Genomic DNA, 16,188 nt, shown 5'->3' on the forward strand with positions numbered 1-16,188 from the left:
CGGCTTCCGAAGGGTTGCATGTCTCTGGAAGGCCCCCTTGCCCTTCTCACCCCAGCAGCCTTGCCAGAAGTGCCCTGGGAAGAGGCGATGGGCCGTCTTCCCAAATCCTGGCTGCAAATCAGCAGGAAGCCATGTCTATAGATAGAAGGGGGGTGGCCCTCTCTCTTCCCACCTCACAATGGGGAGCTTGTGGAAGCCAGCAGCTACCCTGGGTTATCTAATCAGGGGTTCCTTCCTCCCCAGAACATGGAGTTTCCATTCGGGCTCTTTGGCGCCCGGGGAGCTGATTCAGTTCTTCCTTATCCTGCTCGGAGCAGGCTCTTCCCCTCTCCGGCCCTGTCCCTGTCTTTTCCTTGGCAGGCCTTTGTGCCTTCTGCAGCTGCACCGTGAATTTACCGTGTGCAGCATTTTTTCCCTGCGGCTTCTCTTCGTGCCAAGAAAAGCCTGTGTTGTTGAATTTCTGCTGTTAGTCGAGGGGAGATGCCCCCCTTTTCCTACCCAAAGTCAACACCTCCCCGATAACCTTCTGTTAGAGCTACGTGCGGTGGGGTGTGAAGCCTCTGGCACTCTGAACCATCTCGGTCAGGAGTAGCGCAGGGCTAGGCTCTTTAGATCGGCGTTCCTCAACTTTGGCAACTTGAAGACGTGTGGACCTCAACTCCCAGAATTCTGGGAGTTGAAATCCACACGTCTTCAAGTTACCAAGGTTGAGAGACATTGCTTTAGATGGAAGAAGCAATGCTGCTGGAGCAGAATTGTGAATGCTGGGGCCTAGCCCGCCTCGGATGAGCCCAGGTCACCACGTTCCCAGTCCTGGATGCCAATCTCCAATCCAGGGGACAAATGCAAGCTGATCGACTGCTAAGTCAGGACTCCGGCCTTAATCATCTCTGCTTCTAGTGGAAAAGTTAATTATGGGAAGGATAACCACAGAACGCCCCCTTTTCCATTCAGAACTTGGGTAGAAAACAGGCAAACTCCAAGCTTCCTGGATCACCTTTGATGATCTAGTTCAGTGTTTCTCAACCTTGGCGACTTTAAGATGCTGGCTGGGGAATTCTGAGAGTTGAAGTCCACACATCTTAAAGTCGCCAAGGTTGAGAAACACTGATTTAGTTTTTATTAGTCCTCCCGAAAATCCCTAACGAAACCAGGTTACCTTCCGACAACATACTGTGGAGTTTGTAAAAGGGAGAGACACCCTCAAATCCCGTTCAGCTTCTCCAGTGAATATTCAGATGGACATTTATATCGGAGTAACGGTGCGCCTGAGCTTCTAACGTGAGAATCCCAAACTGGGAAAAGTTGCTTAGTGCTAGTCAGCGTGTGGAATTTCTGGGGGACAAGATTAAAGGTGGTGACCCTGCTGTCCATTGTCGGTTGCGACAGGAAGCTGCCTTCCTCAATCTTTTGTTTTTTTCCTTTGCAAATGAAAATTTGTGCTTCAACGTCGCCTGACTGCGTAGTTTCATCGGATAAAAAGGCACCTATAAAACCCTCCTCGGATCGTCAGTTCAGGCTGTGGGTCTGTCTGAACATTCATCCCAGTTACGAAATGGACTTGCCCTTGGTGTTTGACTTATTCTTCTCTTTTCTAGGCAAGAAATGTCCCCGCCTTCCTTCCTTCCTCCGGTCTAAAAATACAGCAAAGCCCCACCAGAGTCTGTATGTATGAAGTGTATTACTGTATCATCAAAAAGAGGATTTCTGGTTGATTCGCTGGCGGCAACTTTAGTAAATGCGTTAGCTCAGTGTTCTTCAGCCTTGGCAACTTTAAGATGGGTGGGCTTCCCTGAAGTCGATTCATCTTAAAGTTGCCAAGGCTGAAAAACATTGCTTAGCGAGACAGTAAGATGGAGGGCTGAGATTTACAAGATGACACAAGCGTGAGGACGACAAGCAGGTGTATACCGGGTGCTGCATGCAGCTCCGTGTCCATTAGCCAGACAGAAAAGGGCCACTTTGGGTCCCCCCTTGGAAGCCCGAATAAGAAGTTTTCCCTCTTCCTGGGGATGCGCCAGTTGCTAAAATAGCCCCGCTGCGTCTTCCTTTTCCCATGCGCTTGATGTACGTGGACTCCACTGGGATTTGTGCCAGCCGGCTCCTCCGTGCCCCAGGAGACCTGCCCAGTCATTGCGTGCCTCTTGCCGCCAGCGTCTTCCCTTTGCTGGGAAAAGACCCAGCTCCTTCCTGCGGAAGTTCTGATGGCTCTGCCGACAGCTGTCCGTCCCAGCCTGCTTATTCCCCCCCCCCCCGTGCCTTTGCCAGGCCTCTCCCACCCCCCCTTCCCAAGACACTGCCCTGCCCCTCCTCAGACCCAAACTTTGTCCCCGACGTCAAGGTCCTGCGAGCAGCAGCCGCAGCCGACGCTGTGGTAGCGAGTGGCCGGCAGGTTCTTGTAGATGGCCTTGCTGTAGGGCACCAGGCAGTAGCTCAGCTGGAGGCGGCGGGCCAGGCGGCAGTAGGCAGCCAGGGCCAAGACCAAGAGGGGCACCAGGAGGGCGAAGCCCACCACCAGGAGGGCGACGGAGGCGGCGTCGTGCAAGTGGGCTGTGCAGTAGTGCTCCTGGATGTTCAGGAACTGCAGAGAACGGGGGAGAGGGGGCTGTTAGGCATCTCCTTTATGCGAACCACAGGCACGTACCAAGGAAGCATGCTCTCCAGAGTGCAAATGCACAAACTTTAGGGGTGCATCTCCTTCCACACCCAGGGAAGGGGTGCCCATTTCTGCCCAACCCCCGGACAGGAGCAGACCGTCCGCCAAGTCCTACCCTCAACCCCTCCCTTGCTGCCCCCCAGCAGGCATCCAGATGGCCTGCCTTCAGCCCATGGAAGGCCAGCCCAGGTGGGAAGGATAGGAGCCGCAGTCCCACACACCTAGAAGGGGGAGGAGGGGGAGGCAGGCAGGAAGAGGGGACGTTCCCCTTAAAGGAAAACACGGCGGGATGGGGGTAGCCGAGGGCATGTCTGGAATGCGTGCTTTGGCCCCAGGAGGTTATCAGCCCCCAGCCTGGGCATCTGGCTTGTCTCACCGGGGACAGGCGAGAAAGGTTGGAGGCCAGCCGCCATACTTCCCGGCCAGCGGTCCTCGGGGCTTCCTGTTGACCAGAAAGCAGCCGGCCGTGCATCAGCAGCCCGGGAAAGGCGCTCTGGGCGGGGGCCCAAATCCTTCTGGGGAGGGCTGCCTTGCGCAGGGTGGGTGAGTGGCATCATCCCACTGGCCAGGGCTGCAAGTTGAGCTTTCTTCAGTATCTTCTTAGGCATTTGGGGAAAGCCAAGATACGCCCCAAGATACTCGATGCAACAGCGAGGCCGCGTATAAGATTCCACGATATGCGGATGGTGGATGGTGTCCTGGTTTAGCTGCGCCAGCCCTGCCCTTCATTCTCGGTCCTGGTTTGTTACTATGTGAGTTTGGCATCTTCTTGGGGAAAAAATGAGGCTTGGTGCCTTTGGATGTCAGGATTATTTTTGAGATCTATGAGAGCTGGGAATAGAAGTTGAGTTTGGATCCCTTCTCTAGCGTGGTGTAAAATGCTTGAGAGATGTTCCCCGCTGGACAGGCTGAATTTACCTGCAGCTCTGACACAAATGAAGGAAGATCCCTCCCTCCCTATGAATTGCTGTCTGTATGAAAAAGGCAGGCTGCACATCGGACCTTTGGGCAAACACAGGCGTGGGCTGGGACTCTACCGAAGAAGGTAAACCTCTGAATGGCAGAGAAAGGCGTAGGTGAGGAGATCTGCTTTCTAAACTCTCTCTTTCTGTTCTTTTTAAAGCACTCCCGCAGTGGGAAAGCTGGATTCCTGCTCAAAAGACTGAATTTAAGCAGGCCAGTTGCAGGGATATGTGTGAAAGTAATTCATTTTTCTGCAGTGGTTTGCAGGATCATGGAAGAAAGACCAGTCTTAAAAAAAAAAAGTCCAATATTTCAATCCAACGTCAGGGGTATGGTTCGATAAGGTTCAAATCCTGGGCATTTTAATGTTGAGATGGGCTTTTAAGCTGATGGTGTTATAATCCTATCTGATGTATGTTTATGGTTTTATCTGTGTTCTGGTCTATGGCATAAATAAATACAAAAATTAAGGAAAAAAACTTAGGGAGGTTTACAGAGCACTGTTAAAAGCCATTTTGTCCTCAGTATCTGAAATGATCCGGGCACTGATTACTGCAACTTTGTTCTCCCGAATACGTGCTAACGTTTTGCCTTCAACTGAATCAGCCATGCAAAACAGTGCGTTTTGAGATGTCCCGAGAAACCCTTGTTGTGGTCAGTGACCTGGGTGTCTTATTCTCACATGCAGGATCCTGCTCCCTTCCCTTCCCCCGCATACAGACGTGCAAACCACCATCATGTCCATTCTGACAACCGCTGGGAAAATCAGAGTGGCAAGGACTGGAAGATGCCAGTAGATGGATGCCCAATTAAAAAAAATGAAATAAGATACTGCAACTCCAGAGAAGTTGCCTGCCCAAAGAGGGGGAGGGATGACCGGCCATGCACCCGCACACACGTTGCATTCCACAAAGAGGGTGATGTGCGACAGGCCCCATATCTCGGCTAGGGCAGGCAGGAGACTTAATCCCAAAGCATTTGGCAGGAGCGGCCTCTCCCCCACTCCCCCGGCCCTGAACCGTCCCTGGGGGGAGACCACCCCGCAGTTGCCACGCCAACCCTGGTGAGGGTGCATTTGGGGGAAGGAGCAAGACTCCCATGGCTGGGGGTGGGCGCAGGGAGGGGGCGGGGGGGGCCAACCAAATTCCAGGGCTGTGGCTTGCCCTGAGATCCAGGCACGATCGGGCCCAGGCTCCTTGGTGCCCTGTCGGGAAACTCCAGCCATCCACCGTGGGGCAAGAGAGTTGCAGGAAACCACCATGTTTTCTTAATGCTGGCATTAGGGCAGCCTGGGGCTTTGCTGAGAGATGTGGAGCATGTGCAGAGTGCCTTTTGCTCATCCCACCACACCAGCTCAGCTACTCCATTTCTCTGGTGCTTAAAGCACAAGACCTGGTGTTACAGATTCCTTGGCTCCATCTGAGAAAGCCTCTCTCTCTCTCTCTCTCTCTCACACACACACACACACGGCCTCGGTCTCCCCGACTGGGGAAGTGGGTCTTTATAGAAAACAGAGAAAAGAGCTTTGACTGATGAATTAGGCAAGAGAGTTGCAACAATTGCCCTCCCAGCACAAATCACGGGTGGGGAGAAGGTGTCTGAGGTTCCAAAGTGTGGGGCAGGGAACTGGGGATTCACACGGGAATTAAAGCCACCCCCCCCCCCGGGGGAACACGGGGCAGAGGGGATACTGGGGGCAGAGGGGATGCTGGCGTCCTTCCTTGGTTGAAGAGTGATGGGAGTTGCAGCGCAACACATTGGTGAGTCCTAGCTGAGGATGCTCCGAGGCCAGAGCAGCCTGCAAGGGTTGGGGGAGGCTGGTCACAGGGTGACTCTGCCTAGCTGTGCCAAGTTTTCCACTCTCGCCACATCAGCGCCTCCTCTTTTGGCTCAATTTTCATGCAAGGGCAAAGCAGGCACCTTTAAGGGTGCACATCAAAGCTTCAACCGGCCTTTGGGAATCTGAAGCCCCCCTCTCCCCACCTTACCCCAAAGAGGGGAGGGGTGAGAGTTGTCCCCAACAACAGAAGGGTGCCAAAGATTAAGGATGGCTGTCTTGATTTTTTTTTTTTTTTAACTAGCATGATACAAATTAGAACTACAAATTAGCCCGTCTCATTGGGGGCGTTGCAGGAGGAGAGCCCTGTTAGTCCAGGGTAGCCAAAAGTCAGGAGGAGTCTGGAAGCACCTTTCCCGGCTCACAGCTTTTATTCAAAGGCAGAAAGTCCTGCCTTTGAATAAAATCTGTGAGCCAGAAAAGGCGTTTCCAGACCGCTCCTGATTTCTGCCTTGTTGGACGGGCACTTAAGATCTGGAGCAGCAAAACCACTTTCAGATTCAGACCCGCGAAAGGCCCTTCGGCGCACACGTGCGCATGCAACCTTTTGCAGCCTTTAGCCCCGATCCTTTGGAAGCTTTCAACCTTAGGACCCCCGTCCTTCTCCCCCCACACTCTTAATAGTTGAAAAGCACAGTCCCCCCCGCCCACGCCCACCCCATGGGAGTTGTAGCGCAGGCTGTCCGCAAGGCTGGCGAAGGGGGTCTCCTGCTTCGGACCCCTCTCCGAGCTCCAGTTCAGTGCCTTTTCGAGCCCCGCCCTGCCGCCTCCCATCCCGGTTCGGACACTTCCCTGCCCCAAACGGGGGCGGGGGTTTTGCAGGACCACTGACCTTGGAATGGCAGAGAAATCCGAAGCCCAACAGGACGCCCGCCGGGAGCAGGATGAGGCCAAAAATGAGCCCGGCCAGGAGAAGGTTGAGCGCTCCCACCAGCAGATTCTGCAGGGTGACCAGCACGGCGCACGCCCAGCAGTCCAGGGACCCTCGGAGTTCCAGGGCCCCCTCCCCAGCGTAAGGAGGGGGTGTCAGCGGCGAGACCCCCGGGCTCCCCTCGCGCTCCAGGCACCCTGGCGCAGGCTTGGGAGAGCTGGCGTCCACACTCATCCCGGCGTCTGCGTGGCCCTCGAGTCGCGCTCTGGCTCGGCTCAGCCGGAGATGCGTTTATAGGCGCCCCTCCTTCTCCACCCCACAGATGCCGGGCCAGCCTCCATCCCTCCAGGATAAGCTAGGAATGCAGGCACACACACACACGCGCGCGCACACACACACACGCACGCGCAGCACCAGCACGCACCAGCTTTTCTCTAAACTCCCGGCCCAACCGAAAAACTTGCCTCTCCGGGGGATGCCTGTGGCACCCCTCCCAGCAGGGGGAAGGGTCTCCCTCCACTCAAATTCCAAAGATGCCTCTCTGCAGCGCGCTCACCTCTGCCCGCCTCCCCTAAATGGCACAGACCCCCTTGGGCCCAGGCCAGATGTTGCTGCTTGTAAAAGCACCCCCTCCCCAGTTTTTAAATCTCTAAAAAGTCCATCCAGAGAAGCTTCAAGGGTGTTGCTCGAGGCGGCACATTTGGGGTGCCTGTTAAGGGCAGGAGGCAACGCCCCGGGATGTGGCAGAAAGCTCTCCTCTCCAGACCCCTGAAATAAGTGAGAGGAGGCAATCTGGGCACAGTTGGCGTGGGTGATCCTTAGGCCTCTGGATCCCAACCCTTCCATCGTCACCGGATAGGAAACCATATTTTTACATGTAAGCGGCATTTGTTTCCCAGTAAACATGCCCCCCTCCCTGAAAGCAGCCCTTTTAACAAGATGCCACGTGCCAGCTCCATCAATACAATCTGAACCCAAACTCTTTTTGCCATAGATCAAAACAAGGAACGAGAAACAGGTTGGTTTATTTTATCTCTGTGAGTTAATTTAATTTTTTTTTTACATTTACAAAATAAGATTTGCTTTCTCCTTGTCCCCTACAGTACATTAAGAATCCATTTGTGTGTTGTGTGTGTGTGTTTTTCCAAAGTAACTAGATCTTCATCTGTTAAATTACAGTGTGTTCCGGGAGAGGGAATCTGGGCTTTTAAAAGTGCAGGTTTCGGAAGGAAGATATCTTTACAGTGTAGGGTAGGATGAGATTCTGTTAATAAGGAAATCAACAAATGAATGAGAATCAATCTTTATTTTCCCTCCCCCACCCCCCCACGTCCCCCGCCCCACCTAACCCCGTGAGAAAACTGAGCATTACGTCCAGGAAACTCCTGACAAAAATAAAACATTTAGAAATTCAATAACAATTCCAGAGAGAAGCTAAAAAGGAACAACAAAAAAAAGAGACATGTCTTAAAAAACAAAACAGATACAACATTTTTAAAAGATTTTTCTTAAAAAAAAAAAAAAAGCTGGATCAAACCCCCATAAAGGACCAATAAATAGAGAAATCATTACCAAAAAAGACATATAAATTAAAAAGAGAGAACATTTATAAATTGTAAAACAATTCTGACACATGGAGGTAAAAATTAAAAACAAAAAGAGGAGAGAGAAATTACCCCAAATCTGAGACATTCTTGTTTTTTAAATGAACTGGGAGTGAGAACTGTAGAACTTTTAAAACTATAAGAAGGTAGGCCAGTGAATTCAGCAAGGAAAACACCATCAGCTTTAAATAATCACATTAGCTAAAGATGGAGTATTTTGGGGCAGAGTTAAGGGCATTGAGTAGTTAAGGAGAATAAGAGTTAGGAGTAAGAATTGTTACGTTACACCTAACAATTGTAAAAGAGCTAGGACAGCAATGAGAATGCCCCCCCCCATTTTGCCAAAAATTCCTCCCATCTACCCGTGTGTCTGATTTGGGGCGAGCACCACACCCTCTGCACAGGGTTGTATTTTCACTATCCAAATGCGTTGCACAGTTAATTCTCCTGTGCCTTGCACAAACATTTCGACTGTACTTGTATATATATATTTTTTGTCTGTTTTGTGTTTTGTTTTTAAAAGCAGTTTCTAATACAAACCAGATTTTTTTCCTTATATTTATATATATAATATATAAAAGGATGTAAGAAATCAAATGTCCATCAGAATAATTAAAAACCACACACGCGAATTGCCCCCATTCCCACCCAGCCAATATATATAAATCAATGTACACTCTCTCCCCCCGCCCAACAAGAAGTTCACCCAGAGAGAACTGAACCCATAAAAGTCCTGTGTTAAGAAACCCGTATTAATTTTTTTTTTTTTTGCTTGCTTGCTTGTGTTTTTTGTTTTCCAAACCTTTTTCTTAAAATTTCCAACAAGAAAAATGTAATTAAACGAAAAACCGCACCAGGCAGCCCAGATGAACCACCCGCTGTCTCTGTTCCGCAAATCTGCTCTCCGCCGTGGGGAGAAAGCACGAGAAGAACTTAATGCTCAGTGAAGGGCTGCGCTCCCGTCTTCTCTCTTCCCTCCGAGCGCACGATGCTTGTCCAAGGGGAAGTCAGGCACGCCGAAGTTCGAGGCGAACAGGGACACAGTTCCCGATCCCGCTAGGAAAGGAGTTCCCCGTTTCGATCAAACTCCACTGTTCTTCACCCTTTTTAATTCAGGATTTTTTTTCTTCTTTTTTCTCTTTTCATTAAAAAAATCAGCACCACCCAGGGGGGGGAAAAAAAGGAGGTTCGTTTTGAAGAATAAATTAAAAAGGGTCCGTCGGGGAAACAGGCTGTGCCGGTTCCGTGTTGCTCCAGCTCAGGACGGGCGTGAGAGGCGATGGATGGGGTCGGACACTCGGCTCCTTCTTGAGGGAGGAAGGGGGTACAGCAGCTTCCGCCCCAACACTCACAGTGGGAGTGGGAGAAACTAGCACAGAAAGATTAGCCCAGACATCTGCGCCCGGGCGTGATATGGCTCATCTTGAACTAGGCGACGCAGCCTGCCAAAAAAGAGAAGGGGGGCCGTGTGTGAATCAGGGACCACCTCCCGACCCTCTTTCCGCTTCTCCGCTCTGATCGAATCCTGCCCCCAAAGCTGCAGGCAGGGAGGACCTCGACCGGCTGGCCATCCGGCCATCCACAAGGGGCAGCTGAGTTGGCCGAATGGCTCTGCCCCATCTGGAAGAGCGCTCGCCTCCGAGGGAGCGATTCAGTTTTCAGAAGCAGGAGGGTGGATGGAAGTCCTCCCTCCGCCACGATCCACCACAGGCGAGGAGGGCTGGCAGAGCGGCCGAGGGCCCCCCACAGGCACTCACCAGGGCGAAGCTGTCATAGATGCTGATCAGTTCTTCGGTCTTATACTGCTCGAGCACCACGACTCCGTGCAGGGAGGAACTTCGCTTCCGGGCACAAGCCTCACAGTGCACCAGGTAGGTGTTTTTGCTGCCATTTTCACTGGTCACAAAGAGGATGTTGAACACCTCCACCTGCGGGGAAGAGGCACAGGCTGGGCGACAGCTAAGGGTCACCGGGTGGGCCACACCGGCCCTAAAATGCAACCCAAGGACGGTGGGACTCAGGAGGCTGCTACCTCAGCTCCACGCGCCTCTGTGTGCAACCGAACCCATGCTCCCCAGCTGTGCCTGGCTCCCAGTCCCTCCTCCTACTCTTGAGATTCAAGCCAGCAAACAGCTTCCTCGCCCACCTTCTCCCCCTCTGGAAGTCCACCCCCACCCCGCTGAGGGCCTTGTTAAACTCTGGATTTTAACCCTGCCCCGGCCTCCTCGTTTCTGTGGCACCCAGTTTCACAATTCAAAACAAATGCAGAAAAGAGCGGGGGGGGGAGGCACCCATCTCACACTAGGGGAAGAGAGGGAACGTGCCACCCGTGTCCCCAGAAGAAACCAGAGAGGAAGGGGCATGCAGGAGACGCCCGGGACCCTCGCCCACCACTGCATGGAGAACGTCAGTGGCCAATGGGGAGGCTCTGCGGGCAACCCGAGCTGATGCCCGCGATGCCAAGATTGCCACTGGCACGGCTGCCGCCCCATAGGCAGAAGCAGCGGTGATTGGCAATAAAGGGTCCACGGGGATTCAGAGGCGCCTGGAGAATCTCAGAGGGAAGTGAGAAGAAAGGCGCTGTTTCTCTTTCAGCACAGGGAAGAGGCAGATCACAGATTGGTTTGGTTTCTGCGGTCCTTCTGCGCAAACGTCCCCAGCCTTCTGCTCTTCTGAGCGTGCTTGGGCTGGCTCAGGACAACGGGCGCTATGCCGTAGTCCAAACATATACCAAAGTTTAGGGAAAGGGTTAGGGTTTACTCCATTCAGGCTGAAGACAGAATTGAGGCCCCTGATTCACAGGGTCTGTTTTATGGATTGATAGATGGAATCCACCTGAACTCTAAGTGGTTTATAACAGGGTTTCTCAACCTTGGCCGCTTGAAGATGGGTGGACCTCAACTCCCAGAATTCCCCAGCCAGCCATGGGAGTTGGAGTCCACCCATCTTCAAGCAGCCAAGGTTGAGGAACCCTGGTTTACAATATATGTAACAAAATACAATAACAGTAATAATACAGTAAACAATATTTAAGTATCGTGCGTCTTCTATCAATGGTGCAGCACAGGGCCTGAATTTTCTGGGCGGTCTTCAAGGACAGCCCCTTGCAGAGCAAGTCAAAATGAAGGCAGGAATGACCGTCCTCAGGGCATCCTGCCCCAGGTGAGACTGCAACCGGCCCTGACCTCCACCTGCTCCTCTCACGGGAGCTTCAAGTCCAGGAGGACCCTCAGATTGTAACCCCATTGGGCGTCCCAGATGGTTCCATCCTGGAGATAGGAGGCTTCTGAATTAGCAGCCTTCCATCCTGTTTCTCCCATCCAGACAGCCTCCAGGCACTGGGCCAGGAGGTTGTCTCCCACCTGGCTCAGAGTGGAGATGCACTGGTGATACACCCCAAACCGACCAATCACCTCTCCCAGCGGTTTCAGGTACCTATTGAACAGAACAGGGAAGGGGACCAAGCCCTGCCATGCTCCATAAGGGATCATCTGATGACCCAAGCTCTCCTCCCTGCCCTCTTAGATAGGAGTGGAACCACAGTGAAACAGTGTGCAATTCCCATTGCAGGTGGATATTGCGGTCAACAAAAGCAAAGACAGAGAAGAGAAGGAAGAGGACAGGTATGGTCCAGTCCCTCCCTCCAGGTCTCACCACAGGCGGTCCACAAAAGCAGCATGCAGTTTCTCTCCCAGGGCTGAGCCTGAATTCAGGCTGACTTGATGATCTGTCTCCTCCAGAACCTTTAGTAACTGTACCCCCACCACTTTCTCTACAACCTTCCCCAAGAAGGGGAGGTTGGGCAGAAGCTGTTCATATCCATTGGACTGAGGCTGGGATCCTTGAGGAGACAGCAAATCAGATCATCCCTTTTACTGTAGCCTGGATCTACCCTTGGTCCTCTTCCTGGCCAGGTAGGGCAGGGGTCCGACATTCAGGGGGCAGAGAGAAAGTCACAGAAAACACTGCCCATGTCCTCAAGATCCACAGGCTCAAAATTGTTCCAGGTAACATCACAAGGTGTGACCCCTATCATCTCAATATAGATTCTGTCCATCCAGATTCCAACTTGGAGCAAATACGGACCATGTTATCTGTGAAACGGTTGGCTAGACAACAGCAATTCACAGTAATTCATTCTTCTGGCCCATCCTTCCCTAAAAGGACACTCTAAAGAGCGCAGCCGGCTAGCATTTTGCAGATGCGATGAGGGTGACTTCCTCCAGGATCTTGCCCAATTCTTTCTGTACAAAGTCTCTAAGGTAGAACAGCTAATTCAGCAGCTGAAGGAAAGCATCTTTGAGCAGATGCCAAAAATGGAAAATTATTCTTTCCAAGAATGATTTTCTCTTTGGCGAGATTTATTGAGATGAAAGGGATGGGGTCACAAGAATTCCAGCAACTGAACCAGTTCCTGTTCAGAACCAACGTATCCCCACGTACAACAGAGACTCTGATTTTCTTTCTGATCACCATCTAATGAACCAGCAAGGAGGCAGGTCTCTTTGCTGATAACAGGAAAGCTTCCAGCTACCTGTTGATGTACATCTGAATCTTTATCTGTCTGGGAACCAACCAATACAGGATCTCCCGCATTTTGAACTCTTCCAGGCAAAGCCTCCTCTGGGCCACCTGCACTCCCCTTGGGTTAACAGTGCCACACAATTCCGCCCAGCCTCGACTTGTTTGGGGAAGAAACTGCCCTTCTAGTGGCACTGAATCAACTTGGCAAACTGTTAACGTCTTGCCTGGATCCAAGTTTGGAATTCCAGACCTTCCACACCTCGGACCTTTTGGACTGCGAGCCTAAGGGGGCCCTGCTCCTCTTAAGCAGCCCAGCGGAAAACCTGCCTCCTTGGCTGAGTTGCTCCTGGTCAACCGAGAGACCCTTCCCTGGCCAAGCCGAGCCTTTCTTTCACCCATGCGGCTTCCTCCATGCTGCAGAACCCTTAGTCTTGCACGGGGCTTGCTCCATTTCTCTCCCTCTCGGGCCAGAGAAACTCTGCCAATGATTCTCAAGCCTCTTCGAGACAGCTGCCACTCAGAGTCCTCTTCCTCGCTCATTTAGCGGTGTTGAGATGGCTTCCACACACACTCCAAACGCTTCCTGATGAAGCTTCTCATCTTCCCAGCAGTCCCTCCACTTCCAGACTGGCATTGGCCCAGCCTTCTTTTCCTGGTCACAGCAATGCTGACCAAGGCTTTTCTTCCAGGCTCCAGGTTCTTGCTGTTTCTTCATCTTCCTTTTCTTCTCCTCTTATAAAAACACACGCATCACACTCACTGTTTTTGATCCTTCCACCTCACTACGGTTCCACTTCTCAGCCACTGTCAGGCACAAGGAGGGGCAAAAATCCCTTACTGGAGATGGGATAGGAGGCACTGAAGGTGTTTTAAAGACAAAGAGCCCTCACAAACCCTTGCACCCGCAAAGAGCTGGTGTCAGAAGCCTTCACTGGGCCCCTTTGGGGAAATGGGATGACTAAATCGATCTATTGATCTGTCTCAGAGGCAACACGTCGATGGTCCAGGAGAACCGGCCCTCACATCCTACCAGGCAGGCCCTGGAAGGCCCGCTGGAAATATGATTTCTAAGGTTAGGCACTAACAGCAGGTGGGTGTGAAGGGAGGAGGCCGAGGCTCACTCGTGGCCAAACTGCAGAGAAATAGACTGATCTGGACATTTGGTCCCAGAACAGGCACCAGTTGGGAACCAACCTACTCTGGCCCGGCATCAGCTGCAGAAAAGGAGCAGCTGAGAACAGAGGAAGAGAGGGGGAACCATCACCCTCTAGAGCCGACCGAAACCCAACAGCCATCCTCCAAACAAACTCCGAGAACAAGCGGGGAGCTTTCGTCCAACACATTCAATCTGCAGCCCCTGTAGCAGACATACTCAGACCAGAAGGTGGGAGCTTACGTCACATTCGTTGCAGTAGTAGGCTGGCTCATCCTTTACCCTTCCCTGGTAAGCAATCTTCTTCCCTGATCGGACAAGACTCTCACGCTGGACCTGGCAGTGCTTGATGGACTGCATCAGGCAGTACCTAAAGAAAGGAGGAGTGGTGAGTCCAGACACGCAGCTGGGCTGCTCCCAGGCTTCCAGCCTGCTTCCCCAAGGTGGTGGTCATATTATGCATCTCTAGGAGCAATCTCAGACGTATTTTCACCTCCAGAAGATGCTTCAAGGAGGGAGAAACAAGACAGGCTATGGATCCACCTTCCAAGCCGATGCCCCCAAAGTGCTAGGTCCAGAGTCTCAATGCGCCAGGGGAGTATCAGCACAGAGAAGGCCAGTTTGGGTCATACTGCACACAGGCCAGAGGAAGGGCAAAGCCAACTCACTTGATCATTTTGTACAAGTCAGAGTCACTGATCTTGACTGTGCGAGCGACATTCCAGGAGACGTGGATCATTGGCACGATGGACTTCACGTTCTTCACCTCGTTCCATTCGTAGCGTTCTAGTGCCAGCTGGTACTGGTAAGCTGCAGGGAAAAATTTAGGTTGTCGGTTCCACAATCTACAGCAAATTCAAGACATCTGGAATCTGGGCAAGGTCAAACTCATGGGTGCAAGTGCACGGGTAGAAGTACACCCCACATTTTGTCCATCAGAAGCAGAATTGTTGCGTCCAGTTTTGAACGCCACACTTTAAGAAACATTCAGATTAAAACTGGAATGGGTTCAGAGAAAGGCAGTAAAGGTGATTGGGAGACCGGGTGCTAACTTTTACAATGAGGGAACCGGGTACAGAATCACAGAATCAGGAGGTATGAATCAGAAGGGTCACTTAATTCACCTCTCGGCTCAGTGCACGTGAGAGCCAGTACTAGCGAGATCAGAAGCCAACAGGCTGAAACCAGACAATTACGCGTCCATAAGAGTGGGCAGGTGGCAACCGTTCATCCTGCCCCAAACTGTGAGGTCTCTAGCCTGTCGCACGATACAGGTGGGAGAAAAAGATGCGAAAACTGAACCCAGATGCTACTATAAACAGAGCTTGCATTTGAGACAGTGCAGTTGCTAGAATTCTCTCTTAATGGTGTGCTTATCAGAGACCTGGGTCCTTGAATTAGTGTATTCCAGTATGCGCCAAGAGAAACCTGACCGCAAGAACTAACTAAACCATCTCCAACAAGTGACTCGCCCAGCCCCATTTGAGACCCACCAGGGAAGGAGAGGCCGACTGAGACGCTGCTTAACAACCCTTATCACCCAGAATGGCTTCCTCATATTTAGCCTGAATCTCTGTTATGGGGAGTCCTCAGTTTAAGAATGAGTTCCGTTCCCATAAGTCAAATTTGTACGTAAGCTGGAAAAGTATGATAGTATAATACTGTATAAGCAGCATTGTATAATGAACTTGAACCATTGTGCATTTAACTCCAGTCATTGTGTATTTAATTCAAATTTTGCTACAAAAACATGACAGCCTTTTAGATATGTAGCTGCCCCCATCACCTCTTCCCCTTGGTCAGCTAAACCTGCCCAGTCCCTTCAACAGGTCTCCAAAGGGCTTCATTTCCAGGCCCCTGATCATCTTGGAAGCACATCTGAATGCACTCCAGCCTTTCCATGTCCCTTTTAAAAGGGCAGTGCCCCCAACTGGATGCTGGAGTCCACCTGTGGTCCATTCAGGGTGGATTACAAGGAAACTGTCTCCTTCCAAGATCTGGATCAATGCTGCTTGCACAAGGCCAGATGTGGTCCATCAGGATCCCGAGATCTTTCTCATGTGCACTGCTATCAAGACAGATCTCTACACCCTATACCTAGGATTTGATTTTTCATAGCTGGTGCACTGCTGAAAGGCATCCTGTTGGATCTGGCCCAATATTCAAGTCTCCTGAGGTGCTTTGGAAATGAGTTGAGGTTTTGTTTTCTAAGTATTACCCAGTCCCCCTAGCTTGGTGTCATCTAAGCATCCTCTCCATTCCACCTACTAGATGTTGAATAGTGGTAGGCCAAGGACATAGTCCTGAGGGACTTGATAAATCTCTCCAAGATGATGCACAACCATTTAGGAACCCCCTTTGGGTGCAGTTACTCAACCAGTTGCAAACACACTGGACTACATCATTCTCTAGCCCGTATTTATGCATCTTGTCTACAGGGGAAACCTTGTCAAATGCTTTACAGAGATGAAGATATATTACATCCAGAGTGTTCCCTTGATCTACCAAACTAATCACTCTGACATAAAGACAGATTAGCCTAAATTATTTGTTCTTAACAAGTGTTGGCATTCTTCTAAG

General features: G+C 51.4%; 2 protein-coding genes across 13 annotated transcripts in view; both read right to left on the reverse strand.

The window, feature by feature from the left end:
• Nucleotides 1–1,661: 1,661 nt before the first annotated feature.
• TMEM88 (transmembrane protein 88) lies at nucleotides 1,662–6,609 on the reverse strand. Its single transcript, XM_088142312.1, has 2 exons — nucleotides 6,289–6,609; nucleotides 1,662–2,581 (listed from the first exon to the last, which is right to left on the reverse strand). The coding sequence occupies exons 1-2, from the start codon at nucleotides 6,559–6,561 to the stop codon at nucleotides 2,312–2,314; spliced, it is 543 nt and encodes a 180-aa protein (XP_087998438.1). The 5' UTR covers nucleotides 6,562–6,609; the 3' UTR covers nucleotides 1,662–2,311.
• Nucleotides 6,610–7,350: 741 nt separating this feature from the next.
• The window catches only part of KDM6B (lysine demethylase 6B), a 60,523-nt gene continuing 51,685 nt past the window's right edge, over nucleotides 7,351–16,188 (reverse strand). For all 12 annotated transcript variants that reach the window (XM_088142307.1, XM_088142303.1, XM_088142305.1 and 9 more), the window contains 4 exons: nucleotides 14,277–14,418; nucleotides 13,852–13,978; nucleotides 9,689–9,859; nucleotides 7,351–9,373 (listed from right to left, as the gene is read on the reverse strand). In XM_088142307.1, the coding sequence (XP_087998433.1) occupies nucleotides 9,350–9,373; nucleotides 9,689–9,859; nucleotides 13,852–13,978; nucleotides 14,277–14,418 (464 nt within the window). In that variant the 3' untranslated portion in view covers nucleotides 7,351–9,349. The remainder of the gene's footprint in view (nucleotides 9,374–9,688; nucleotides 9,860–13,851; nucleotides 13,979–14,276; nucleotides 14,419–16,188) is intronic.

This window comes from Python bivittatus, unplaced genomic scaffold (genome assembly GCF_059951505.1).
Source record: "Python bivittatus isolate LINGU-HERP-01145 unplaced genomic scaffold, Pbiv_v1 ctg000370_np1212, whole genome shotgun sequence".
Classification (NCBI taxonomy): domain Eukaryota; kingdom Metazoa; phylum Chordata; class Lepidosauria; order Squamata; family Pythonidae; genus Python; species Python bivittatus.